At 39.3% G+C, this 26518-nt stretch overlaps 1 protein-coding gene across 1 annotated transcript; it reads right to left on the bottom strand.

Annotated features, from left to right (window-relative positions):
• Positions 1–337: 337 nt before the first annotated feature.
• Positions 338–25508, bottom strand: LOC126076946 (alcohol dehydrogenase E chain-like). The gene is made up of 7 exons (XM_049885669.1): positions 25370–25508; positions 20544–20631; positions 20230–20449; positions 14059–14319; positions 4130–4265; positions 2637–2775; positions 338–362 (listed from the first exon to the last, which is right to left on the bottom strand). The coding sequence occupies exons 1-7, from the start codon at positions 25506–25508 to the stop codon at positions 338–340; spliced, it is 1008 nt and encodes a 335-aa protein (XP_049741626.1).
• Between the last annotated feature and the right edge of the window lie 1010 nt (positions 25509–26518).

Raw genomic sequence — 26518 nt, 5'->3', positions numbered from 1 at the left:
CTGCTCTTGGCCCTTGAAAATGGTGGACAACCACCACACAATAGTGGGAATTGTGGCCTAGCTAGTTGATACACATTTTTGTGGGGACACAATTCGATTCATAACACTTAACTTGAAAAATGATTTCATATCAATTTTTGTTTCTTTTGGAAACCTCGCAAGTGTAATTTATTGATCACATCAATGAAAAACCAGATTTAACGATGTCATTTGGCTGGTGCTTCAGATGATGTCTGTAGGGTTGTTATGGGTCAGAATCAACTCAATGGCAATGAGTTCAGATGATGTAAGCATGGGAGGAACCGAAGCAACTACAAGTGAAGGATTCTGTACTGTTTCAAAATGTCAGGATAGTATAGATACTGAAATAGAAAAATGAAAGATATTGTTTTAACATTTAGCTATTCCACACACTTGCACATGAAAGTCCAAGGAGTTCCCAACCACTTCATTCCCACCCCTAAGCGTTCAGGTAAAGCCAAGTGGAAGGTTGGTTCATCTTTTCCTTGTTCTTGTGTTTTCTCAAAACTTAAACTAAATCATCAGAGTCTGAATATAGCTGCTATTTAGACTGTGTTTGATATTAGCTAGCATCCTCATCAAAATCATTTTCAATAGTCCTAGTACTGAGTGTAAATATGAGTATAAAACAACAAACAGTTTTAATGTAATAAGTTCTTGCTATTTGCCATTTACTTTGCAGATACTTTTCACTCATTATTTCATTTAAAGTTCAACCTAAATAACGCTGTGAGGTAGGTTCTAATATTATTTTCCTTTTCGAAATTAAAAAAACAACAACAACTGAAACTTAGAGAGATATGTAACTTGCTCTAGGTTGCATATCTGGTATGGAGCGTTGGGATTCAAAGCCAAACACGGTTTCACAAATGACAAGATGATAGATGGCTTCCTGAAGGAATTGCTATTTTAATAAAGACCGTGTTGAAAGTTAAGTAGAGATTATTAAAGAGATGCTTAAGGATTCTTAAAAGTAGATACTAAAGTTGAATTCTAAGAGAATTAATTCTTGGGAAGATCAGATATGTAGCATTCACATTGGAGCTAATGCAAAGAAAATGTCTTCTGCTGGATAAACACTTTTAGAAAAAGATGGTCTACATGCCTCTTTAAAAATTATGTATACATAATAAGATAAGTATATGTAAAGAATTTAGAAAACACAGGACAGTATAAAAAATTAAAAATAACCTTTAATTCTATAATCTAGAGGTAAACTTAATATTTTCTTGAATTTTCATCAAATTTTTTTATAGACATAACATGCTGTTGTTACTACTCTTGTTGAAAATTTGAGATCATATTCTACATGCAAGTTTGTGTTCTTTGTGTTATAACCTAAGATTACATCATGAGAATTTCCCAATGTATTGAAAACATTTCCTTTTAATGACTTTATTGATTTCTAGTACATGGTTGGAACTTAATTAACTATTCTGCAATGTTGGACTTCCAAGTTATTTCCAATTTGTGATATTATAGATAACAGATAAACATGCTCACACATATGTGTATGTTTGCGCCTCTGATTATTTGTAGAATAGATTTCCAGAAACGAAATTGCTGGTACAAATAACTTGAGCAGTAAACTTTCATCTAAAGCACAATAACACTAAAAAAAAACTGCTAGGACAAATGTTTTCAATTTTTTAAAATATTTCCAATATAAATTACCAAATTGTTTTCCATAAAAAAATGTAACAATGAATACTCCTATAAGCAGTGTATGAAAGTGCCCATGACCCCTTATGCTCACCAATATTTGGCATTACGATTTTTAATCTTTGCTTATTTAATAAGCAAATCATGTTGCCTGAGAGATACTTTTTCAAGTTGAAAAGTTCTTGAAAAGAAGTGTGCGGGAGCAGAAAAGGCAAGGACTTTGGAGCTAGAAGGTAGAAATTGAATACAACTGCCTGTTACTAGTTGTGTCTCATATACATACGATGACAAAGCTCTTATTAGGTGGTTGTGAAAGTTAAACGTTAGAGGTAGAGGAAATGGAATTGGCTTCTTTTTCTTAGCTTTGGAGAAAGTGGAAGACTCAAACACTTATAATAGCATTTTGTACCCTTTCACTTTACAGTAATTTTTACTTCTGAAAAATTCTTTGTAAACTGCAAAAAGAAACGAAAAACTAGTAGTATTTGTATAGAAAACAACACCAATGCAGCTCCACCTCTTTCCATAATGAAATCTTTGGGATGGACTGAATGTAATTTAAATTTACAGCATTTAATGGTCAGCCAGGCAGAGGCTGCGTAGACTCTGTGCTACAACTATAACCATGTGACTCTGATTCTTTTTCCTTGAAAGGGCAAGTGTTCTCCCGTAGAGAAGGCTGAGTGGCTCTGATCCTTCAGCTTCACTGTAAGCAATGTAATTTGGTTTCAGCAGAACAGGAAATACAAAGTGACTGTTCCTAGTTTTTCACAATAAGGTCTTAAATGTTCCACCTGCAAGGGTTCAACTGGTAATGGAAAACAAAGGCATTTATTGTTTTTCTCATTTTTCCATCTTCTCACAGGTGAGTCAAATCTTTGAGCAAAAATTTTTTTTTTCTCTCTGGTAGCCAATCCCCTACCGTGAAAAACAAAACAAAACTTAAACTCTACCTCTTCCCAGAGCGAAGAAGGTCAAGCCCTTCGTTTATTTTTTCGAAAGGTAAAACATGAGTTATTATTGAATCCAACGGAAACTTCTTAGCCATGAAATCAGCCACAAGTTTGGGGACAGAATCTTTACCTTTGTAGCCTGGAAAGAAGAAAACATCACTGTGAGATTCAGGCAGGGGGAGGTAGGAGAATTACGAAGAAGACTTTCTAAATAGAATTGAAATGAATGTGTATAAAAAATGCTGCATTCCACAGACTGCTATTTCTATTACTGGATTAGTAAGAGATCGTGTGCTTCAATATTTTTTTTAGTAGTTTGATTTTTTTTTTTTAACCTCTCTCCTCATCCCCTAAAAGCTAGTGTTCTTAGTTATTAGTTCTGTCTTAGAGAAATTACACTACAGATAGATATACCCAAGGTCAAAGAGCAAATTTAGCAATTGTATAAAAGTGGGCATAGTGCAGACATGAAGTATTGCTATGGATTTCCTGGGTCCCTGGAGCCCTGGTTCAGAGTGGTTAAGCGTAGGGCTGTTAACTAAAAGGTGGGCGGTTCAAATCCACCAGCCGCTTCATGAAAATCCTGTGGGGCAGTTGTACTGTGTCCTATAGGGTTGTTTTGAGTCGAAATCAACACGATGGAAATGGGTTTGCTTTTGGTTTTTGTGCCACAGTGATTAAGAGCTTGGCTCCTAATTAAAACGTCCGCAATTAATCTACAGCCACTCTTTGGAAACCCTATGGGGCAGTTCTACGCTGTCCTATAGGGTCGGTTACAATGAGTCGGAATTGATGCGACTGCAAGGGGTTTTTGGAGAACTTGGTTGGTGCAAATGGTTAACATGCTTGGCTGCTAACCACAGGCTGGCAGTCGGATTTCACTCAGAGCTGCCTGAGAGAAAAGGCCTGGCAATGTGAATCAGCTGCCGAAAACCTTACGGAGCACAGTCCTGCTCTGACACACTTGGGACACCATGAGTTGGAATCGACTCAAGGCCAACTGGTTTGGTTGGTAGTAGGTATTTTAGTGTTATACAGTCACAAGTATAAAAAGAGGTGGTGCCGAAAGGTCCTTCTTAGTTTATTGGGACACCAGAAAGACTTTCTGGGAATATTCTGACTGCATTATTTCCACATCTAGTTGATTTGGAGAGGCGTCCTGGTGGCACAATGGTTAAGTGATTGGCTGCTAATTGAAAGGTTGGCAGTTCAAACTCACTCAGTGGCTCTGTGGAAGAAAGACCTGGCAATCACTTCTTATAGCCTAGAAAACCTATGGCAGCTGTTCTACTCTGTCACATGGTGCCACCATGAATCAAAATGGACTCCATAGCACCTAACAACAACAACAGTTGATTTGGAGCCTATAGATGCTACAGGAATTTTGATTTGTTTTTAACCACAGTGCTTTTCAAAATCTGGCCTTGTCATGTGTAAAAGGGAAAAAATTCCAAAATTTTAAGAGTCTTTGATCCTCAAGCCTAAGTACATACCACCAAAAACTGCTCCTTTCCAGGTGCGTCCAGTCAATAGCAACATAGGGTCCATCCTGAGGTCTTGGAAACCAGGAGGTTGTCCTACAATGACGCTTACACCGTATGCCTCATGACAGCATGACAGGGCAGACAACTGGAATACAATTAATATTTAACATTTTAAATTGGGCTGTTTGATCATCTCCACCCATGATCCACAGTAAGAGTTCATATATTAGCTTAGTTCGACAGTGAATGTGTGGAGGAAAGAGACATATTCTTTGCTTCTCCATTCCTTGTTGTGTCTGTGTTAGTGCTGTGATTTTAGGAAATGAACGGAAATTATGCTTTGAATGACAGAATGGATGTATGAATTTGTGTGTACCTAATTCTTCCTTATAAAGTAATAAAGAGGCAAACATCAGTACAGACATACATAAAGTCTGGTTCCTCAAACAAGAGTAATGTCTTATCACCTCATGCCTCTCAGGCAACCTATGAGTTGGTTAATTAATTTTTTCATTATTTATTAAACAAGTACTTTGAACCAGGTATTTTCATGACGAAGAAGATATGATGTTGATTACATTGTCATAAGTCGTCTCCTGTCCACTCGATGCTCTCCCTTTTTAACGGATCCTTATTTTACTGTTCATTTCTAACATGGGCTTGTTTAAATGTTGCTTTTATTTCCTAATAATGAATATTGGTTTTACTTTAAACTGCACCTATTATTCCGAAACTTCAAAAGACCATCACTTAAAGCTTTTCCCCTCCAACCAAGTTTTTGAACAAGTTTGGTAGCAAGAAAATGGTTTGGGATTCCCTAGGGATATATAACAATTAGTTCTTTGTTTTTGGAAATGAAGATATCCTCAGAACATAGGACTGTCAGATATTTGGCATCATCAAACAAAGTAACAATCCAGACCTACAAGAGAAAATGGGGGGAAAACAATAAAAAAAGCACATTAGAAAATCTTTAGCCTTGGAAAAAGTTAGGCTCTCTTAAAACATCAGTTGTCTATGGCATATTCCCAAGTTGAGACTGGAAAGAGGATTACGTTCAGGGTTCTGTTCCCTATTACTGATGCTGCTGGGACTTACTGGAAAACTTCAACAATTGGGATTTGTTGGCCTGAGGACTTCTTCAGTCGAGTTCTAGAGAATTCTCGTTAGGTGGAATATAGTTGGAAATGTGGTCGTTTGCTATTGATGATGTTTGTAATTATTCTGAAAGCAATATCATGCACATTTCAAAGATGATGGGGAGCACCTCCAGATTGGAAATAATATGTTGTAAGAATAATACTGTTGTTGTTAGGTGCAGTTGAGCCGGTTCCATCTCATAGAGAAAATATGTACCACAGAATGGAACACCGCCCAGTCCTGCGTCATCCTCACAATCCTTGCTATGCTTTAGCCCACTGTTCAATCAATCTCCTAGAGTGTCTTCCTGTTTTTGGTTGACCCTCCACTTTACCAGGCAAGATTTCCTTCTCCAGTGACTGCTCCTGCCTGATAACATGTCCAAAGCTTGGGAGACAAAGTCTCATCATCCTTGCTTGTAAGGAGCATTCTGGCTGTTTTTCTTCCAAGACAGACTATTTGTTCTTTTGGAAGTCCATGCTATATTCAATATTCTTGGCCAACATCACAATTCAAAGGTGTCAATTCTTTTTTGGTCTTCCTTCTTCACTGTCCAGTTTTCACATGCATATGAGGCAACTGAAACACCATGGCTTGGGTCAGGTGTTCCTTAGTGCTCAATGTGGCATCTTTGCTTTTTAAAACTTTAAGGAGATCTTTTACAGTAGATTTGCCCTATGCAATGCATTGTCTGATTTCTTTACTGCTGCTTCCATGGGTGTTGATTGTGGATCCAAGTAAAGAGTAATTCTTGACAACTTCAATTTTTTCTCTGCTTATCATGATATTGATTATTGGTCCAGTTGTGAGGATTATTTATTTACTTATTTTTAAAAAATAATTTTTATTGTGCTTTAAGTGAAAGTTTACAAATCAAGTCAGTCTCTCACATATAAACTTATATACACCTTACTACATGCTCCCACTTACTCTCCCCCTGAGTCAGCCCACTCTCTCCTTCCAGTCTCTCCATTAGTGACTGTTTTGCCAGTTTCTAACCCTCTCTACCCTCCCATCTCCCCTCCAGACAGGAGATGCCAACATAGTCTCAAGTGTCCACCCGATGCAAGTAGCTCACTCCTCATCAGCATCTCTCTCTAACCCATTGTCTAGTCCAATCCATGTCTGCTGAGTTGTCTTCGGGGATGGTTCCTGTCCTGGGCCAACAGAACGTTTGGGGACCATGAATGCTGGGATTCTTCTAGTCTTAGTTAGACCATTAAGTCTGGTCTTTTTATGAGAATGTGAGGTCTGCATCCCACTGTTCTCCTGCTCCCTCAGAGGTTCTCTGTTGTGCTCCCTGTCAGGGCAGTCATCGGTTCTGGCCGGGGACCACCTAGTTCTTCTGGTCTCAGGATGATGTAGTCTCTAGTTCATGTGGCCCTTTCTGTCTCTTGGGCTCATAATTACCTTGTGACCTTGGTGTTCTTCATTCTCCTTTGATCCAGGTGGGTCGAGACCAATTGATGCATCTTAGATGGCCACTTGTTAGCGTTTAAGACCCCAGATGCCACACTTCAAAGTGGGATGCAGAATGTTTTCTTAATAGAATTTATTTTGCCAATTGACTTAGATGTCCCCTGAAGCCATAGTCCCCAAACCCCTGCCCTTGCTCCACTGACCTTCGAAGTATTCAGTTTTTTCAGGAAACTTCTTTGCTTTTGGTCCAGTCTGGTTGTGCTGACCTCCCCTGTATTGAGTATTGTCCTTCCCTTCACCTGAAGTAGTTCTCATCTACTGTCTAATCAGTAAATAACCCTCTCCCACCCTCCCTCTCTCCCCGCCTCATAACCACAAAAGTATGTGTTCTTCTCAGTTTATACTATTTCTCAAGATCTTATAAAGGTGGTCTTATACAATATTTGTCCTTTTGCCTCTGACTAATTTCGCTCAGCATAATGCCTTCCAGGTTCCTCCATGTTATGAAATGTTTCACAGATTCATCATTGTTCTTTAAGGATGTATAGCATCCCATTTTATGAATATATCAAAATTTATTTATCCATTCATCCATTGATGGACACCTTGGTTGCTTCCATGTTTTTGCTGTTGTAAACAGTGCTGCAATAAACACGGGTGTGCATATATCTGTTCATGTAAAGGCTCTTATTTCTCTAGGATATATCCTGAGGAGTGGGATTGCTGGATCTTATGGTAGTTCTATTTCTAGCTTTTGAAGGAAGCACCCAATCGATTTCCAAAGTGGCTGTACCATTTTACATTCCCACCAGCAGTGTATAAGAGTTCCAATCTCTCCACAGCCTCTCCAATATTTATTATTTTGTGTTTTTTGGATTAATGCCAGCCTTGTTGGAGTGAGATGGAATCTCATCATAGTTTTAATTTGCATTTCTCTAGTGGCTAATGATCGAGAGCATTTCCTCATGTATATGTTAGCCGCGTGAATATCTTCTTTAGTGAAGTGCCTGTTCATATCCTTTGCCCAATTTTTAATTGGGTTGTTTGTCTTTTTGTGGTTGAGTTTTAACAGAATCATACAGATTTTAGAGATCAGGTTCTAGTCAGAAATGTCATAGCTGAAAATTTTTTCCCAGTCTGTAGGTGGTCTTATTACTCTTTTGGTGAAGCCTTTAGATGAGCATAGGTGTTTGATTTTTAGGAGCTCCCAGTTATCTGGTTTTTCTTCTTCATTTTTAGTAATGTTTGTATGGTTTATGCCTTGTATTAGGGCTCCTAACGTTATCCCTATTTTTTCTTCCATGATCTTTATTGTTTTAGTCTTTATGTTTAGGTCTTTGAACCACTTGGAGTAAGTTTTTGTGCATGGTGTGAGGTATGGGTCCAGTTTCATTTTTTTGCGGATGGATATCCGGTTATGCCAGCACCATTTGTTAAAAAGACTATCTTTTCCCCAATTAACTGACCCTGGACCTTTGTCAAATACTAGCTGCTCATATATGAAGGGTCTTATATCTGGGTTCTCAATTCTGTTCCATTGGTCTATGTGTCTGTTGTTGTACCAGTACCAGGCTGTTTTGACTATTGTGGCTATACAATATGTTCTAAAATCAGGTAGAGTGAGGCCTCCTGTTTTGTTCTACTTTTTCTGTAATGTTTTAGTTATCCAGGGCTTCTTTCCCTTCCACATGAAGTTGGTGATTTGTTTCTCCATCACATTAAAAAATGTCGTTGGAATTTGGATTGGAGGTGCATTGTATGTGTAAAGGCTTTTCGTAGAATAGACATTTTTACAGTGTTAAGTCTTCCTATCCATGAGCGAGGTATGTTTTTCCACTTAAGCAGGTCCCTTTTAGTTTCTTGCAGTAGTGCTTTGTAGTTTTCTTTATATAGGTCTTTTACGTCTTTGGTAAGATTTATTCCTAAGTATTTTATCTTCTTGGGGGCTACTGTGAATGGTATGATTTGGTGATTTCCTCTTCGATGTTCTCTTTGTTGATGTAGAGGAATCCACGTGATTTTTGTATGTTTATATTGTAACTTGAAACTCTGCCAAACTCTTCTATTAGTTTCAGTAGTTTTTTTTGAGGATTACTTAGGGTTTTCTGTGTATAAGATCATGTCATCTGCAAATAGAGATCATTTTACTTCTTCCTTGCCAATCCTGATGCCCTTTATTTCTTTGTCTAGCCTAATTGCTCTGGCTAGGACCTCCAGCACAACGTTGAATAAGAGCGGTGATAAAGGGCATCCTTCTCTGGTTCCCATTCTCAAGGGGAATGCTTTCAGGCTGTCTGCATTTAGGATGATGTTGGCTGTTGGCTGTTGGCTTTGTATAAATGCCATTTATTGTGTTGAGGAATTTTCCTTCTATTCCTATTTTGCTGGTAGTTTTTATCATGAATGGGTGTGGGACTTTGTCAAATGTCTTTTCTTCATCAATTGATAAGATCATGTGGTTTTTGTCTTTTGTTTTATTTATATTGTAGATTGCATTAATTGTTTTTCTAATATTGAACCAACCTTGCATACCTGGTATAAATTCCACTTGGCATGGTGAATTATTTTTTTGATATGTTGTTGAATTCTATTGGCTAGAATTTTGTTGAGGATTTTTGCATCTATGTTCATGAGGGATATAGGTCTGTAATGTTTTTTTTGTGGTGTCTTTACCTGGTTTTGGTATCAGGGATATGTTGGCTTCACAGAATTAGTTAGGTAGTATTTCATCTTTTTCTATGCTTTGAAACACCTTTAGTAGTAGTGGTGTTAACTCTTCTCTGAATGTTTGGTAGAACTCCTCAGTGAAGCTGTCTGGGCCAGGGCTTTTTTTTTTTTCTTTAGAGTTTTTTGATTACCTTTTCAATCTCTTTTTTTCTCATGGATCTATTTAGTTGTTCTACTTCTGATTGTGTTAGTTTAGGTAGGTAGTGTGTTTCTAGGAATTCATCCATTTCCTCTGGTTTCCAAATTTGTTGCAGTACAATTTTTCATAGTAATCTGATATGATTCTTTTAATTTCAGTTGGATCTGTTGTGATATGGCCCATCTCATTTCTTATTTGGGTTATTTGTTTCCTTTCCTGTATTTCTTTAGTCAGTCTGGCCAATGGTTTATCAATTTTGTTAATTTTTTCAAAGAACGGCTTTTGTCTTTGTTAATTCTTTCAATTGTTTTTCTGTTCTCTAATTCATTTAATTCTGCTCTAATTTGTATTATTTGTTTTCTTCTGGTGCTTGATGGTTTCTTTTGTTGCATGCTTTCTATTTGCTCAAGTTGTAGGGACAGTTCTCTGATTTTGGCTCTTTCTTCTTTAGGTATGTGTGCATTTATCGATATAAATTGACCTCTGAGCACTGCTTTTGCTGTGTCCCAGAGATTTTGATAGCAAGTGTTTTCATTCTCTTTGCATTCTGTGAATTTCTTTATTCCCTCCTTAACGTCTTCTATAACCCAGTGTGAGACTCTCTGTCTCTTTATTGGTGCATTTAGTCCATTTACATTCAGCATAATTATAGATAATTATGAGTTTAGTGCTGTCATTTTGATGCATTTTTGTGTGTGTTGTTGAAAATTTCATTTTTCCACTTACCATTTTGTGCTGAGAAGTTTCTTTGTAAATTGTGTGTTCTTCATTTTCATAGTAGTTGAATTTATTTTTGCTGAGTTGTGATGTTTTTCTTGGTTTTTATTTTAAAGTATGGAATTGTTAGACCTCTTTGTGGTTACCTTAATATTTACCCCTATTTTTCTAAGTAAAAGCCTAACTTGTATTGTCCTGCATTGCCTTGTTTTCCTCTCCATATGGAAACTCTATGCTTCCTGTATTTAGTCCCTCTTTTTTGATTATTGTAATCGACTATATTGGTGTCAATTGCCTTATCCTCCACCTCCCCCACTCTGCATCCGAATTCCTCAATTCTGCTCTTCTGACTTCCTATTGAGTTGTCTAATTCTGTAATTTTACTGTTAATCTGTTGGATTTCTGAATGCTGTCTCTCTATGGATTAACTTTTCCAGTATGTTCTTGAATAATCTTTTTGATTTCTTCAACTGTTTTATCAGTGTGTTCCTTAGCTTTTTCTGTAGATTGCCTTATTTCATTTCTGAGGTCATCCCTGATGTCTTGAAGCATTCTGTAAATTAGTTTCTTATATTCTGCATCTGGCAATTTCAGGATTGTATCTTCATTTGGGAAAGATTTTGATTCTTTAATTAGGGGAGTTGTAGAAGCAATCATGGTCTGCTTCTTTATGTGATTTGATATCGACTGCTGTCTCCGAGCCATCTATAAGATATTGTAATGGTTTATTTTATATTTGCTCACTGAGTCTTATCTTCTTTTTTTGTTTTGTTTCAGCATACCCAGATGGGCTACTAGATTGAGCTATCTTGATTGTTGTATCCTTTGAATCACTTATGTCCTTTTACCAACTCATTTGAGCTGTTACCAGATATATAAGCCTAAGAGCCTATTCACTGTTCTTGAATAGAATCAGCTTAGGTGTTCTGATTTTTGGTCACCAAGTGTGTGGTGTAGCCTGTCACCTATTAACTTAGAGGAGTAGTGGTGATAGTTGTGTGCACCAGAGTCTAGTAGCAGCAGGGGGCCACACTCCAAGGACAGCAAGATGCTGACAGCCTTCCCCCATAAGCCAGTGAGGTAGGTGTGTCTCTATCCCTAGAACACTTGGGTGGGCTCTGCAGCTGTACCTTAGGCACTGAATGCTTGTACCTCTAAAGATTGGTAGGTGTCACTATCCTTAGAACCCTTTCGCAGGTGGGTAGGTGGTTTGGGTGGAGCTTCAGCCCTCAGTTCCCATCTGTGGATCAGTGAGGGCTCTGTTTAATAGGCAGATAGGTATCGGACCTCAAAAACTTGTTTTTCCACTGCTCCGCTAAAACACTTACAGTCAGGTCTCTGTCCGAATTGCCTTTGCATTATAATAGCCACCTTGTTCCCTGGTTAGGGATGAAAGCCAGAGACTGTGGATCTCATATGCTTGCCTGAAGCTGGTTCTGTGTTTTTATTCCAGTTTAGGGAAGTCAGGGAAGGATTTTTTTCCCCTGGGTTGTTAGTTGCTGCTTCTCTCAGGCCAGGAGAATGGGTTAAGGAAAAAAAAAAAAAAAAAAACCCACAGAGCACTTCACTGCCTGGCCCAGGAAATTCCAATGTTAATGAAGCTGCCTGGGGCAGAGAGGGGAGGGATCAGATAGATAGGAAAGAGTAGCTCGAGGCAATATAGACAAAGTTACTTATTGTGCTTGATGATGACTGTTTTATCTGAGATTCCAGAGGGTGCGTAGCCTGTGTGCGTTGGCTGGGTTGAGATTGCCCTCAAGGGTCAGGCCTGTGTCCCATGCTTGCACCGTTTCAGGAAGCCATGATCAGCTCCTCCGCTCCTAGTCCAAAGCCCAGTGCCAAGGTTTTCTGGCTGGGAGGCTCCACTTCAGGTTCCAAAAGGAGTCGCTGCTTTCCAGTGATTGCTCCTCCTGTCAGCCACGTCACTGTGCAGCCTGTGTGCACTGGCTGGGTTTCCCCTGAGGTTACTTCAGGGGGGTAGGGCTGCATCCTGTGCTTGCACCGTCTCAGGAAGCCATGCTCAGCTCCTCTGCGCTTAGTCCAAAATCCGGCGTCAAGGTTTTCTGACTGGGACGCTGGCTGCAGGCTCCGAAAACAGTCGCTGCTTCCTCGTGGTTGCTCGTTCTCTTGTCAGCCGCATCAGTGTATACGCAGCCTGCTTGCTCTGGCTGAGCCTCTACTGAGGTTACTCCAGGGGTTTAGGGGTTAGGGCTGTGCTGCATCTCAGTAAGCCCCAATCAGCCCCACCTCTCTGGCACCAGGGAACCACGAGGGCTTAAGGCTGTGGCACGGGACACCAGTTCCAGAAGCTGTTGCTACTTCAGGGCGTGGCTTTTCACTCCCCTGTCACTCAGGTCAACTCTTTAGCTCTGTGTTTGATGGTTAGGGTTTGTAGATTGTCTTGTATGTGATTGATTCACTTGTTTTTCCGAGTCTTTGTTGCAAGAGGGATCCATGGAAGCTTCTACCTAGTCAGCCATCTTGGCCCTGCCCCTCGATTTTTTATTTTTTTATGTTGCAGTGTAATCCGTACTGAAGGCTGTAGTCTTTGATCTTTATCAGTAAGTGCTTCGAGTCCTCTTAACCTTCAGTAGGCAAGGTTGTGTCATCTGTATATTGCAGGTTGTTAATGAGTCTTCCTCCAATTCTGATGCCCCTTTGTTCTTCATATAGTCCAGATTCTTGGATTATTGCTCAACATACAGATTGAGTAAATATGGTGAAAGGATATGACTCTGACACACACTTTTCCTGATTTTAAACCAAGCAGCATCCCCTTGTTCTGTTCAAATGACTGCCTTTGATCTATGTACACATTCCTCAGGAGCACAATTAAGTGTTCTGGAATTCCCATTCTTCACAATGTTACCTATAATTTGTTATGATCCACACAGCCAAATGCTTTTGCATAGTCAAACATAGGTAAACATCTTTCTGGTATTCTCTTTTTGAGCCAGGGTCCATCTGACATCTGCATTTATATTCCTAGTTCTATGTTGTCGTCTGAATTCCACTTGAATTTCTGGTAGTTCTCTATTGATGTACTGCTCAACTGCTTTTGAATGATCTTCAGCAAAATTTTACTTGTGTGTGATATGAATGATATTGTTCGATAATTTCTGCATTTGGTTGAGTCACCTTTCTTTGGAATAGGCATAATACTAGTTAACCTTTGTTGAGAGGTGACTATAGCTTGCCACTTGTGTCTGTGCTATTTTATGTGCATTATCTCATGTAATCCACAAGCAATGCTATGAGGTATATATGTCTTCAAGTTTTTTGGTGGTAAAGTCTTGACTTTTTAAAGGATTTGGTTCAAGGCATAGATTTTTGTGCCTATTATGCACTAGGCACTATGGTCTCTGCTACAAGGAAACAGTGATATATTAAAGCAGTTGCTTTCTTTATGGTCCATTTTCTGTTAATAAAATGTTGCTTGACCTAAAATTGCTCATTATATCTTTTGACCAAAGTATGACATGTGAAAATAATAATCAGAATTTTCAGTCTACCCAGAGGCAACTCAGAAGAAAGGCTTAATGATCTACTTCTGAAAACCCCTGTTGAGAACAGTGAAAACCCTATATAGAGGATAGTTCTACTCTGACACACATGGACTTGCCATGAGTTGGTAGAGTCTACTCAACAACAACTGGTTTAGGTAAAAGATAGGAGAAGAAAATTTGCCATTCATAATCTTAAATATATTATTTGTACATAATGTTTATATTCTGCTGCCTAAAAAGAGACTCAAGATTGCAGAAGTACACATCTCAAGACATGTCATAGTACATACTATGGTGTCATACCGACCAACGACTTCAAATGAAAAGTCCACACCTCCACCGCTCATTTCCTTTAGCACCTCGTGGGTGGGTTTCTTGAAGTCCTGTGGGTTGATGCACTCAGTGGCTCCCACCTCTTTGGCTTTTGCAAATTTGTCTTTGTTGAGATCCACTGCAATGATCCTGGCTGCTCCAGCTGCCTTACAGCCCATGATTACACAGAGGCCAACTCCTCCAAGGCCAAACACGGCACAGGTGGAGCCCTTGGTGACCTGTGTTTTCAGAAAACACAACAATGGGTTAATTATGATTGTTCAGAGCAGTCTAAGCTGTATAAAGTGTCAGAATTAGTCCATTATGAAAAGCTATTTGGACTTTCATGTCCAACCTTTTGTCAAACCTCTTTTTGCTTCAGTTGCTTCCTGTTTAAATTGAGGAGGTTAAACTAGGTCAGTGGTTCTCAAAATTGAGTATACATTTGGCTCACATAAGGAGCATTCAAAAATCCCAGTGTTAATTTTTCAAAGTTATGGGAAAATCCAATACCTCTACAACAAAAAGATAAATAGTCCAATTAAAAAATGGGCAAAGGATATGAGCAGACACGTCACTAAAGACATTTAGGCAGCTGACAGATACATGAGTAAATGCTCGCGATCAGTCGCGATCAGTCGCCATTAGAGAAATGCAAATCAAAACTACAAGGAAATAGTGACTCACCCAGACATTACAGGCACGAATCAAAAACGCAAAAAATAACAAATATTGGAGAGGTTGCGGGGCGAATGGAACTCTTCTGCACTGCTAGTGGGAATTCAAAATGGTACAACCATTCTGGAAAAAGATATAGCACTTCATTACAAAGTGAGAAACAGAAATACCATACCGTCCAGCAATACCACTCCTAGGAATATCCTAGAAAAATACGAGCTGTCACACAAATGGACATACACACACCCATTTTCATTGCAGCATAATTCAGAATAGCAAAACGATGGAAACAACCGAAGTGCCCATCAACAGATAAATGGATAAACTATGGTACATATACACAATGGAATACTACGCAACGACAGAGAACAATGATGAACCTGCAGAATATCTCACAACATGGAGAAATTTATAGGGCATTTGCTGAGTGAAATATGTCAACCACAAAAGGACAAATACTGTATGAGACCGCTATAATAAAAACTCAAGAAATGATTTAAACACAGAAAGAAACAATCATTGATGACTATGAGGCAGGGAGGGGTCGGGAGGGAAGAACACTAAATAGCTAATAGATAAGTGGTAACTTTGATGAAGGGTAAGACACTACACAATACTGGGTAAGTCAGCAAAACTTGACCAAGACAAAGTGATAGAAGCTTCACAGACACATTCAACTCCCTGAGGGACCTAGTTACTGAGCTTAGTACTGGGAACTATGGTCTTGGGTGACATCTAGCTCAATTGGCATAACATAGTTCATAAAGAAAATGTTCTACATCTGACTGTGGTGAGTAGCATTTGGGGTCTTAAACGCTTGTGATCAGCCATCTAAGATACTCCACTTGTCTGATCTCAGCTAGAGCAAAGAAGATTGAAGAAAATCAAAGACAAAAGGGAAAGATCATTTCAAAGTACTAATGAACCACAACTACTACAAGCTCCACCAGACTGAGCCCAGAACAACTATATGGCACCTGGCTACCACCACCGACTGCTCTGACGGGGATAAGGATAGAGGGTCCCGGACAAAACAGGACAAAAATGTAGAACAAATTCTAACTCACAAAGAATGACCAGACTTACTGGTCTGACAGAGGCTGGAGAAACCCCAAGAGTTTGGCCCCCAGGCACCCTTTTAACTGAGTACTGAAGTCACTCCAGAGGTTCACTCTTCAGCCAAAGATTAGACAGGTCCATAAAATAAAAAGAGACTAAATGGGCACGCCAGCCAGAGGCAAGGACGAGAAAGCAGGAGGGGACAGGAAAGCTGGTAACGGGTAACCCAAGGTTGGGAAAAGGAGAGTGTTGACATGTTGTGAGGCTGGCAACCAACATCACAAAACAATATGTGTACAAATTGTTTAGTGAGAAATTAATTTGCTCTGTAAACTGTCATCTAAAGCACAATTAAAAAAGAAAAAAAAGTAGAACAAAATTCAAATTCACACACACACACAAAGACCAGACTTACTGGTCTGATATAGACTGGAGAAACTCTGAGAGTATGGCCCTGGGCACCATTTTAACTAAGTACTGAAGTCACTCCCAAGGTTCACCCTTCAGCCAAAGATTAGACAGATCTATAGGACAATCAGTGTGCTTAGTAGCTCAATCATGTATATGAGACTAAATTGGCACACCAGACCAAAAGCAAAGAAGAGAAGGCAGGGAAACTGGGGGAATGAAAACAGAGAACCTGGGTGGAGGGAGAGGAGAGAGTATTAACATGTCTAGAGGTTGGCAAACCAATGTCACAAAACAATTAATTTATTAATTGTTTAATAAGTAATTAGTTTGCTCTGTAAACATTCACCTAAACCACAATTAAAAAAAAAGAAAACCCCAATGCCCTCAAGCCATGTCAGGTGGAACCTAGTCATCAGTATTTTTTAAAACTCTCCATGTGACTCCAGTGGGCAGCCCAGTTTGGGAACCAGTACACTAGATGATATTGGACCTCTAAATGTCAGTGGCTCCCATCTTGAAGATGTTAGTGGTTCAAATCCCGTGACATCCAGCTTCAGTTCATCATACATACACAAAGGCAATTTTATGCAAAGTGAGATAAATAAAGCAGTTATTCCAAAAGACTTAAAAAACATCCAATCAAACCACAATAATTAATTCTTTGGTTCATTAATTTTCAGTTGTAATGGCCAGTATAATGAGAGCTGAAATTAGCAGTGAAACATAGAAGAGGTTTCCTCAGTTTAAAGCAAAATCTAATAGCTAGAGAGATTTAGTAACTTCAAGATAACACAGCTTGAGACCTATGGGATCTTAGCAGCTTCCCCTTTCCTCTGCTTTTCAAAATACTAATGAACAATAACTTAATGAAAAGTTGGTCTACATCTTAATGAATAAAATTCATTATTATGATCGACCTCAGCTTCTGCTCTGTGTTCACTTAGACCACCTGCTGAAATAGATGATGCAATTGCACAAGAAACTTAAGCATTAGAGTTATAGAAATGAGGAAAAGATATGCTCTAAAGTGCTAAAATTGACTCTGGACTGTTTAATAAACCTCATTTTCATTAGGTAGCCTTCAGTGTAGGTAAAACGTTCTTCCTGTAGCAAGTTATCTCATTGAAAGCTTCCCATAAGAATGTTTAGTCACTCACTCATTCATTCCGGGCATCGGGCATTGAAGTTTTCTCTTCTTTCTTTTTTTTTTGTTCTTTAGATGAACATTTACAGAGCAAATTAGTTTCTCATTAAACAATACACAAATTATTTTGTAAAATTGGTTGTCAACCCTGTGATGCCTCAACACTCTCCCCTTCTCTACCCCGGTTCCCTGTTTCCATTAAATGGTATGGAGGTACACCATTGTCTACTGAGAAAAATACAGGGTATATTGCTGTTAGGTGCTGTTGAGTTGGTTCCGACTCATAGCGACACTACGTACAACAGAATGAAACAGTAACTAGTCCGGCACCATCCTCACAGTTGTTGCTCTTCTTGAGCCCATTTCTGCAGCCACTGTGTCAATCCATCTCACAGAATGTTTTCTTAGCCTGGGTTCTCTACAGAAGCACAACCAATAAAGCTTATGAAAAGGTATATAGAGTGATTTATAGCAAGGAAATGGCTCATTGGGTTGTAGAGGCTGGAATGTCCCAAATCTGTGGATCAGACTGGAGGCTTCTCCTGATTCGTGCCACCATAAGGACTGGCAAACTCAAAATCAGGAGATCAGACACGAGGGCTCTTGCTCACAGGCTGCGAAGATTATCAAATCCCAAGATTGGCAGGCAAGACATCAAAAGCCAGATGAACAGGAGCCAGTTGCAGGATCTAGAGTGAGCAAATGCCCACAAATCTTGCCAGAAAGTCCACTTACATTCCATGCAGACCACCTACCCACTGCTGTCAAGTCGATTTTGACTCATAGCGACCCTATAGTACAGAGTAGAACTGCCCCATAGAGTTTCCAAGGAATGCCTGGTGGATTTGAACTGCTGATCTTTTGGTTAGAAGCCATAGCACTTAGCCACAATGCCACCAGGGTTTCCACACAGATCACATCCCCACTAAAAATCTCTTTCAGCTGATTCTATACTTACAGCAGATTCCATCATGGAGGTGATCACATTGTTTCAAATCTCATCATGAAGTGATCACATCATCATAGACTGCCAAACTATATCATCACTGCCGAATCACTGAGAATCATGGCCCAGCCAAGTTGATACACAACCTCAAGAATCAAGGGTCTTCATCCTTTTCACTGACCATCTACTTTGCCAAAAATGATGTCCTTCTCCAAGAACTGGTTCTTCCTGATAACATGTCCAAAGTATGTGAAAAGAAGTCTCACCATACTTCCTTCCAAGGAGCATTCTGGCTGTACTCTTCCAAGAGCTGTTCATTCTTCTGGCAGTCTATAGTATCTTCAATATTCTTTGCCACCTAAGATCTATCTGACATCAACAATGATATCCGTCATTCCATACCCTCTTCTGCAGCTGGCTTGAATTTCTGGCAGTTCCCTGTCAATGTGCTGCTGCAACCACTTTTGAATGATATTCAGCAAAGTTTTATATGTGTGTGACATTAATGATATTGTTCAATAATTTCCACTTTCTGTTGGATTACCTTTCTTTGGGAGGGGCACAAATATAGATCCCTTCCATTTGGTTGGCCAGGTAGCTGTCTTCCAAAGTTTTTAGCACAGAAGTGTGAGCACCTCCAGTGCTGCATCTGTTTGTTGAAACATTTCAATTGATATTTCATCAATTCCTGGAGGCTTGTTTTTCGCCATTCCCTCCAATGCAGCTTTGGCTTTTCCCTTTTGTACCATTGGTTCTTGATTGTATACTACACAAATTGACATGGTTAGTTTCCAAAGACTAGGTCTTTGTGTGAAACTTGGCATTATGCAAAAATGGAGGATGACCACATCAGATGACCAAATGGAGGATGATTACATCATTACATAACTGCAAAATCACATTAAAGAATTGCAAAATTACATCATTATATAACTGCCAAATTATACCCTCACATAACTGCCTGATTACATCTTACTTAACTGCCAACTTACACAGCTGCCATGCCAGTAAGAATCAAGGCCCAGACAAGTTGATATATAACCTTAACCATCACAGCCAAAGTTACTCTCACCTCACACGTCAGCGTTCTTTGCTTATAGATGAACATCGTTAATGTACAAAATAGTAAGATAGTAGATTTTTTTATTATTATTGAAAATGTGAAATGTGGGATAATGAGACAGTTGATAAGTGAGCAGTGGGTATACTAGACTGTGGCTTACAAATCTCTAGGGAAGCAGTGTGTGGTGTGGTGCGGTGGGGTGTGTGTTCATTTTCATGGCAGGGGAGGAGATGTAGTAATAAAATCCCTGAATCGAGTAGAATAAATTCTCTACTAAAGCGTCATTATTTCCCTCCAGAGTGTGTGTGTTGGTGGCAGTAGTTTCAGAGGTGTATTTTTATCACGTAAGGCTTTGGAACTTACTGATGATCCTAATTCTGGGAGTTTGGGATCCATGGACTAGATGTTTCTCAAAGGCAAACCCTTCATTTCAGTTACCTCTCTCATCTCAGAACCGAGCAGAACCTACTGTGTCTGCTGCATGCAGTTGCTCTTTATTTGTAAAATGAAAGATTAAGTACACTACCAGCTCTAAAATTTAATAATTCCAAAAAGACCAGAGAAAAATAACTGAAAAGAAAATTTTACTTTTTCTTAACTAAGTTATGAACAGTTTTTTCATCTGTGACAACCAGGTGAATTTTCTAGGGCGTGCTCTCAATTTCTTCTGGGACCATTTTTCTACCAATCATTGAAACCCCAAATTCTACGGTGTGTATCAGTGCTATTTTGGTAAAGTATTACTAAACTCTTTGAGGAATGATCTGTAATTCCTGTGAGAAAATGTTTCCCTTTTGGTTCCTGACAGTCTGAGTGTAATTAGTTTTGTCACCTGTTGTCATTCTTACCTTGGCAACATTGACAGCAGACCCATAACCAGTAGAAAACGCACAGCCGATGAGGCAGACTTTCTCCAGAGGTGAGGCTGGATCGATCTTGACCACTGAGGTCTCATCAACCACCGAGTACTCAGAGAAGGTGCTGGTGCCAGCGAACTGGTAGATGGGCTTCCCTCTGCAAGTGAATCTGGTGGTGCCATCCTGCATGGTCCCCTGAGGCACAGTCAGTCTACACAGTGCAACAGAGACACACAAGGCGTAAGTCAGGAGCATAAGGCACGTGCAAGCTCACTGGGTGTGCAAGGACAGTATCAGAAACCTACTTGCACTTCAAGCAGGCGTTGCTTTCTGGGTGTTTACAAACAGCACATTTTCCACACTGGGGAAGAAAGAGCGGGATGACTTTATCACCTGGAGGAGAAGAAAACAAATTCTTCTTAAATTTCTACCCAAGTATTAACAGAGCAAGTACTTCGAGCTTAGGCATATATATTAGAGGCATGTATGTTTGCCAAGTCTCCCAAGAACAGGGTTCAATCACCACTATGCCAGTAGTCACTGCCTGTCAACATTGCTTTCGCTTTGGGGTTATACGGGCCTGAAGATTCCCAAAGAAGAAATGCAAATGTGGGAAACACCATGGACTTTTAATCATTTCCACTGTATTAGTAGTTATATTTTACAGTGTACCCAGATGTTTACTGGGGGCTTTGCACACATCCTGTCACTTAATTGTTAACTAATTAAACCTCAAATGCTCTCACTGTAAGTATAGATATAAATTTTAGTTGTAAGCGGGCTGCCATAGTTCCACTAGAGGTTTCTGAGATCTGGCATTTTGCAATAGTTTGAGCTACATTTTATTCTGATAATCATCAAGAATTTTGATAATCATTATCCACAGAATTTCTTGACTTTTCGGAGTCACTATGCTTATCTTTAAAGTGAATGCCTATTTTATTCATTTTTTTGTTCTTTTTCAAGGAAAACTAACAAGAATGGGACAAAAAGAATTCAAGAAACTCCTTGGAAAACCTCATTGTTCAGCAATGAGGCAAGTACTTTCTTACAGGATAAGAACTGACTTTCAATGTTTCTAGCCAATTACTTACTTTGTGAATTATCTATTTTTCCTCTCATAGTGGAGGGTGCCAGAGTGAAGAGTAAGAATGACATTTAATTATTAATTTTTTTTTTCCTAGCTAAAGGAAATACTAAGCGCTGAAACTCAAACCGGACAATTTGCTTTCTTTTGTTCACGTCAGTTGAATATTTGGTAAGGGGGAGGTGGGTGGGTGAATCTACTGACTAACGTGGATTTTTATAATTAAACAAAATTTTTATTTTTAATCATGTCGGCAACCTATTTTACAAGAAGAAGAAAAAATGGTTAAGCCATCATATTTAATTGATAAACTTTATGTGAAACTGTAACACGGACATTTTCTATTGTATTCACCCTTTGGAACCCTGGTTGCTTAGTGGTTAAGAGCTCAGCTGCTAACCACCAAGTCATCAGTTTGAATCCACCAACCACTCCTTGGAAACCCTATGAGGCAATTTTATTCTGTCCTATAGGGTCACTTCAACGTTCAAGAGGAAGTTTCAGATTCTTTTCTTTCTTTCCTGTCTTTTTAATGACCTCTTGCTTTCTTCATCGATGATGTCCTTGATGTCATTTCACATCTCTTCTGGTCTTAAGTCATCAGTGTTCAACGTGTAAAATCTATTCTTGACATGGTCTCTAAATTTAGGTGGGATATTCTTAAAGTTGTACTTTGGCTGTAGTTGACTTGTTCTAATTTTCTTCAGTTTCAACTTGAACTTGCATAGGAGCAATTGATGGTCTGTGTTGCAGTTGGCCCCTGTCCTTGTACTGACTGATGAAATTGAGCTTTTCCATCATCTCTTTCCACAGATGTAGTTGATTTGATTCCTGTGTGTTTCATCTGGCGAGGTCCACGTGTATAGTCACCATTGATGTTGGTGAAAAAAGTATCTGCAACGAAGAAGTCGTTGCTCTTGCAAAATTCTGTCATGTGATCTCCGGCATTGTTTCTGTTATGAAGGCCTTATTTCCTACTACTGATCCTTCTTCTCGTTTCCAACTTTCACATTTCAATCATCAGTAATTATCAATTGTATGTTCATTGAATTTCAGACTGCAGACGCTGGTAAAAATCTTCAATTTCTTCACCTGTGACCATAGTGGTCAGTGCATAAATTTGAATAACGGTCGTATTAACTGGTCTTCCTTGTAGATGTATAGCTATTGTCCTATCACTGACAGTGTTGCACTTCAGGATAGATCTTGAAACGTCCTTTTTGACTTGCTTTTGAGCATCCAGTAGGTGAAGCAAAAGGAAGAAATGACAAATTAAAAGAACTAAACTGAAGATTTCAAAGACAACAGAAGACTTTGAGAAGACAAGGTAAAGTATTATGATGACATGTGCAAAGAGCTGGAGATAGAAAACCAAAATTGAAGAACATACTCAGCATTTCTCACGATGAAAGAATTGATGAAAACATACAAGCCTCGAGTTGCAACAGTGAAGGATTCCATGTGTAAAACATTAAACAATGCAGGAAGCATCAAAAGAAGATGGAAAGAATGCACAGCATTATACCAAAAAGAATTGGTCGACATTCAACCATTTCAAGAGGCAGCTTACGATCAGGAACTGATGATACTGAAGGAATTGACGGAATATCAACTGAGACGTTTCAACAAATAGATGCAGTTCTGGAAGCACTCACTCATCTATGCCAAGAAATTTGGAAGACAGCTAACTGGCCAGCTGACTGGAAGACATCCATATTTATGCCTATTTCCAAGAAAGGTGATCTACCAATGCAGAAATTATCAAACAATATCATAAGCAAGTAAAATTTCCTTAAGATCATTCAAAAAGCGGCTGCAGCAGTGTATCAACAGGGAACTGACAGAAATTCAGGCAGAATTCAGAACAGGACATGGTACCAGGGATATCACTGCTGATGTCATATGGATATTGGCTGAAACCAGAGAATACCTGAAGATGTTTACCTGTTTTATTGACTCTGCAAAGGCATTTGACTGTGTGGATCATAACAAATTATGGATAACGTTGTGAAGAATGGGAATTCTAGAACACTTAATTGTGCTCATGAGGAAGCTGTACATAGAGGTAGTTTTTCTAAAAGAACAAGGGACTACTGAGTGGTTTAAGGTCAGGAAAGTGTGTGTCAAGGTTGTATCCTTTTACCATATCTATTAATCTGTATGCTGAGCAAATAATAGGAGAAGCTGGACTATGTAAAGAAAAACACGGCATCAAAAAAGCCTGGATCATACAGATGACACAATCTTGCTTGCTGAAAGTGAAGAGGACTTGTAGCACTTACTGATGAAGATCAAAGACCACAGCCTTCAGTGTGAATTACAACTCAACATAAAGAAAACAAAAATCTTCACAACTGTACCAATAAGCAATATCATGATAAATGGAGAAAAGATTGAAGTAGTCAAAGATTTCATTTCACTTGGATCCACAATCAAAAGCCATGGAAGCAGCAGTCAAGAAATCAAAAGATGAATTGCGTTGGACAAATCTGCTACAAAAGACCTCTTTAAACTGTTTAAAAGCAAAGATGTCACCTTGAAGACTAAGGTGTGTCTGATCCAAGCCATGGTATTTTCAATAGCATCATATGCATGCAAAATTTGGACAATGAATAAAGAAGACTGAAGAAGAATTGACACCTTCGAATTGTGGTGTTGGAGAAGAATATTGAATCTACCATGGACTGTCAAAGAATGAACAAATGTGTCTTGGAAGAAGTACAGCCAGAATGCTCTTTAGAAGCAAGGACAGTGAGACTTTGTCCCACATACTTTGGACATGTTATCAGGGGGAATCAGTTCCTGGAGAAGGACTTCATGCTTGGTAAAGTAGGGGGTCAGAGAAATAGAGGAAGACCTTCAGCAAGCTGGATTGACATAGTGGCTGCAACAATGGGGTCAATCATAACAATGATTGTGAGCGTGGAGCAGGACTGGGCAGTGTTTCCTTCTGTAGTACTTAGGGTCACTATGAGTCAGAATAGACTTGAGGGCACCTAACAACAACAACAACAAAAAAAAAATAGGATCACTACGGGTCTGAATCGACTCAACGACAATGCCTTTGGCTTGGTTTTTATTCACTCTTTACCTCTAGAAATATTTACTTACATTAATACACAATAAAATTAGTATAAAATAAATACTAAAAATAAATCAGGCAACGATTTGTAATCAGATATAGTTAACTATGGTTAAAGGAAATAAAGCACACAGTTTATTGCAGGATGTCTGCTGTTAATCAAATTAAAAAAAAAAAAAGAAGGAAAGAGTTTCCATGGAGTTGATTGATTCTGACTCATGGTGACCTCAAGTAAAGTTTTCAATGACTGATTTTTGGAAGTAGAACACCTGGCGTTTCTCCCAAGTGGCTTTTAGGGGGACTCTAACTTCTAACCTTTTGATTAGCAGTCAATCACATTAACTTTTCTTCCCAGAGACTCCAGTTTACTAGGTTTCTTTCAGCTCCTTTCATATGGCCTGTTTCCTTTGTTCCATGTTCAAGAAGGGAGGCCATATTGGAAGGGGAAATGGAATGGGCTCCACTTCTCACCAAAGAAGAGGACATGTTGATTCAGCCATACCCTCCCAGCCCCTACCCTGTAAACTCAGCAAAGAGCAGTTTTCATATACTAATCCAGACACTCAGGACATAGACTTATGTTTTTTTTTTCTAGCCTCATTTGTAGCTCTGTTTTGGGTCCTGACAAAAGGCAGTGCTCAGGAATACTAAAATGGAAGTTCTAAGGTTATGAACTCCATGGTGTTAGGCACTGTGTCTCTTTTGATCCTCATGAAATCCCAGGAGCTAGCCTGGTGCCTGATATCTAGTCGTTCTTAATAATTTTTGGAGGAGAGCACACGTGAGTGCCTGGAGACATACATGCCTGAATGCATAAAGGAAGCCAGGCAGGGAGAGAGGAAAGAAGTTTTCTGTCCATGTCCCATCTTAGCTCATTTCTCATTGGCTTATCTTCCTCGTCCATGATGGATGCTCTTGCAGGGCCTGATCTGAGACACATTCCGTGAGTGTGAATTCTGTACCTGGCTTTACTGTAGTCACCTCATCTCCAATGCTCTCCACAATGCCGGCTGCCTCATGGCCTAAGATCACAGGAAGCGGTAAGGCCAGTTGTCCACTAATCATGTGGTCATCTGAGCGACAGATTCCTGTGGCCACCATCTACAGGGTAAAGGGAGAATGACTAAATTCATAAAAGATTATGGCCTTGAGATGAAATTAACATTCAGAATTCTCTAAAGTTGAGGTTCTAGAGTTTTGCTAATTCCTGCTCTTCCCAAGTATGAAAGGGTCGCAGCAGTGGGTTATCCAGTCTAATGTCCTCTTCTACTTTCCTTTCTTAAGTATTCTAGCATAATCTGTGAAATACTTGTCCTTGAAATATGTGTTTGAAATACACAAGAAAGCATGCTCTTTATAGAGTTAGAAATTGAAGATAAGAACCAAGAAAATAGTCACTTAAATTCTACTATCTAATGCTCACTGATTTTATAATCTGATACACATTTTCACTTTTTTTTTCCTATACAAACACATACATCCTTTTTTATTTTACTGGGATTTTTTTTTTATATGGTACATACCCTTTTGCGAATTCTTAAATTTAACAATATATGCCATTTATACCTTTCCTTGACAACATATGTAAATTCATTGGATTATCACTTTAGTCATTTGTTGCTTAAACTGTTTGGGGAACGTCTGACCACTTATATGTCTATGGACCAATAAATTTTTTTTTTTCTTAAGAGAAAGAAGTTCTGCTTTTGTTTCTTATTTCCCCCTAATGGTTTTAAAGTCACCAAACCCTCACAGTGAACAGGCAGCGGGGCCACAGGGCACCTCCCAATCACCACAGCACCTTCTCTTTTACCTCCTCCTCCTTCTTCCCCAATTTCTGGCTTCACTCACCCATCCAGTAGCTGTATAGCCATTCACTCCTGGTGCAGGGCATGGCCTGCCATATCTCCTCTGCTCCTGCCAGGGGCCCTGGGGGCAGGAGGGGCGCCAGCTGGGCCGGGAGTGCTTGTGGTCTCCCTACTGTAGTAGTCAGCAGTGGAGGCTGCACATTATCAGGAAGTGGCCACACCAACAGGGCAATGGGAGCCAGGGCTGCCACCACCACCCGCACCTTTGTGAGTGCACAACCACTCCCGCCCTGTACCATTGCC

Source organism: Elephas maximus, chromosome 5 (assembly GCF_024166365.1).
Source record: "Elephas maximus indicus isolate mEleMax1 chromosome 5, mEleMax1 primary haplotype, whole genome shotgun sequence".
Lineage (NCBI taxonomy): Eukaryota > Metazoa > Chordata > Mammalia > Proboscidea > Elephantidae > Elephas > Elephas maximus.
This window is presented reverse-complemented; position numbering and strand designations above follow the sequence as displayed.

Excerpts from the sequence above, each read along its gene's own strand:
- LOC126076946 (XM_049885669.1), bottom strand. The coding sequence starts at position 25,508 with ATGGTGGCCACAGGAATCTGTCGCTCAGATGACCACATGATTAGTGGA. Across the intron at positions 2,776-4,129 it reads GAAAGGAGCAGTTTTTGGTG|GCTACAAAGGTAAAGATTCT; the intron begins GTATGTACTTAG and ends TCTTCTTTCCAG. Across the intron at positions 363-2,636 it reads CTTCTTCGCTCTGGGAAGAG|TATCTATACTATCCTGACAT; the intron begins GTAGAGTTTAAG and ends TTTCTATTTCAG.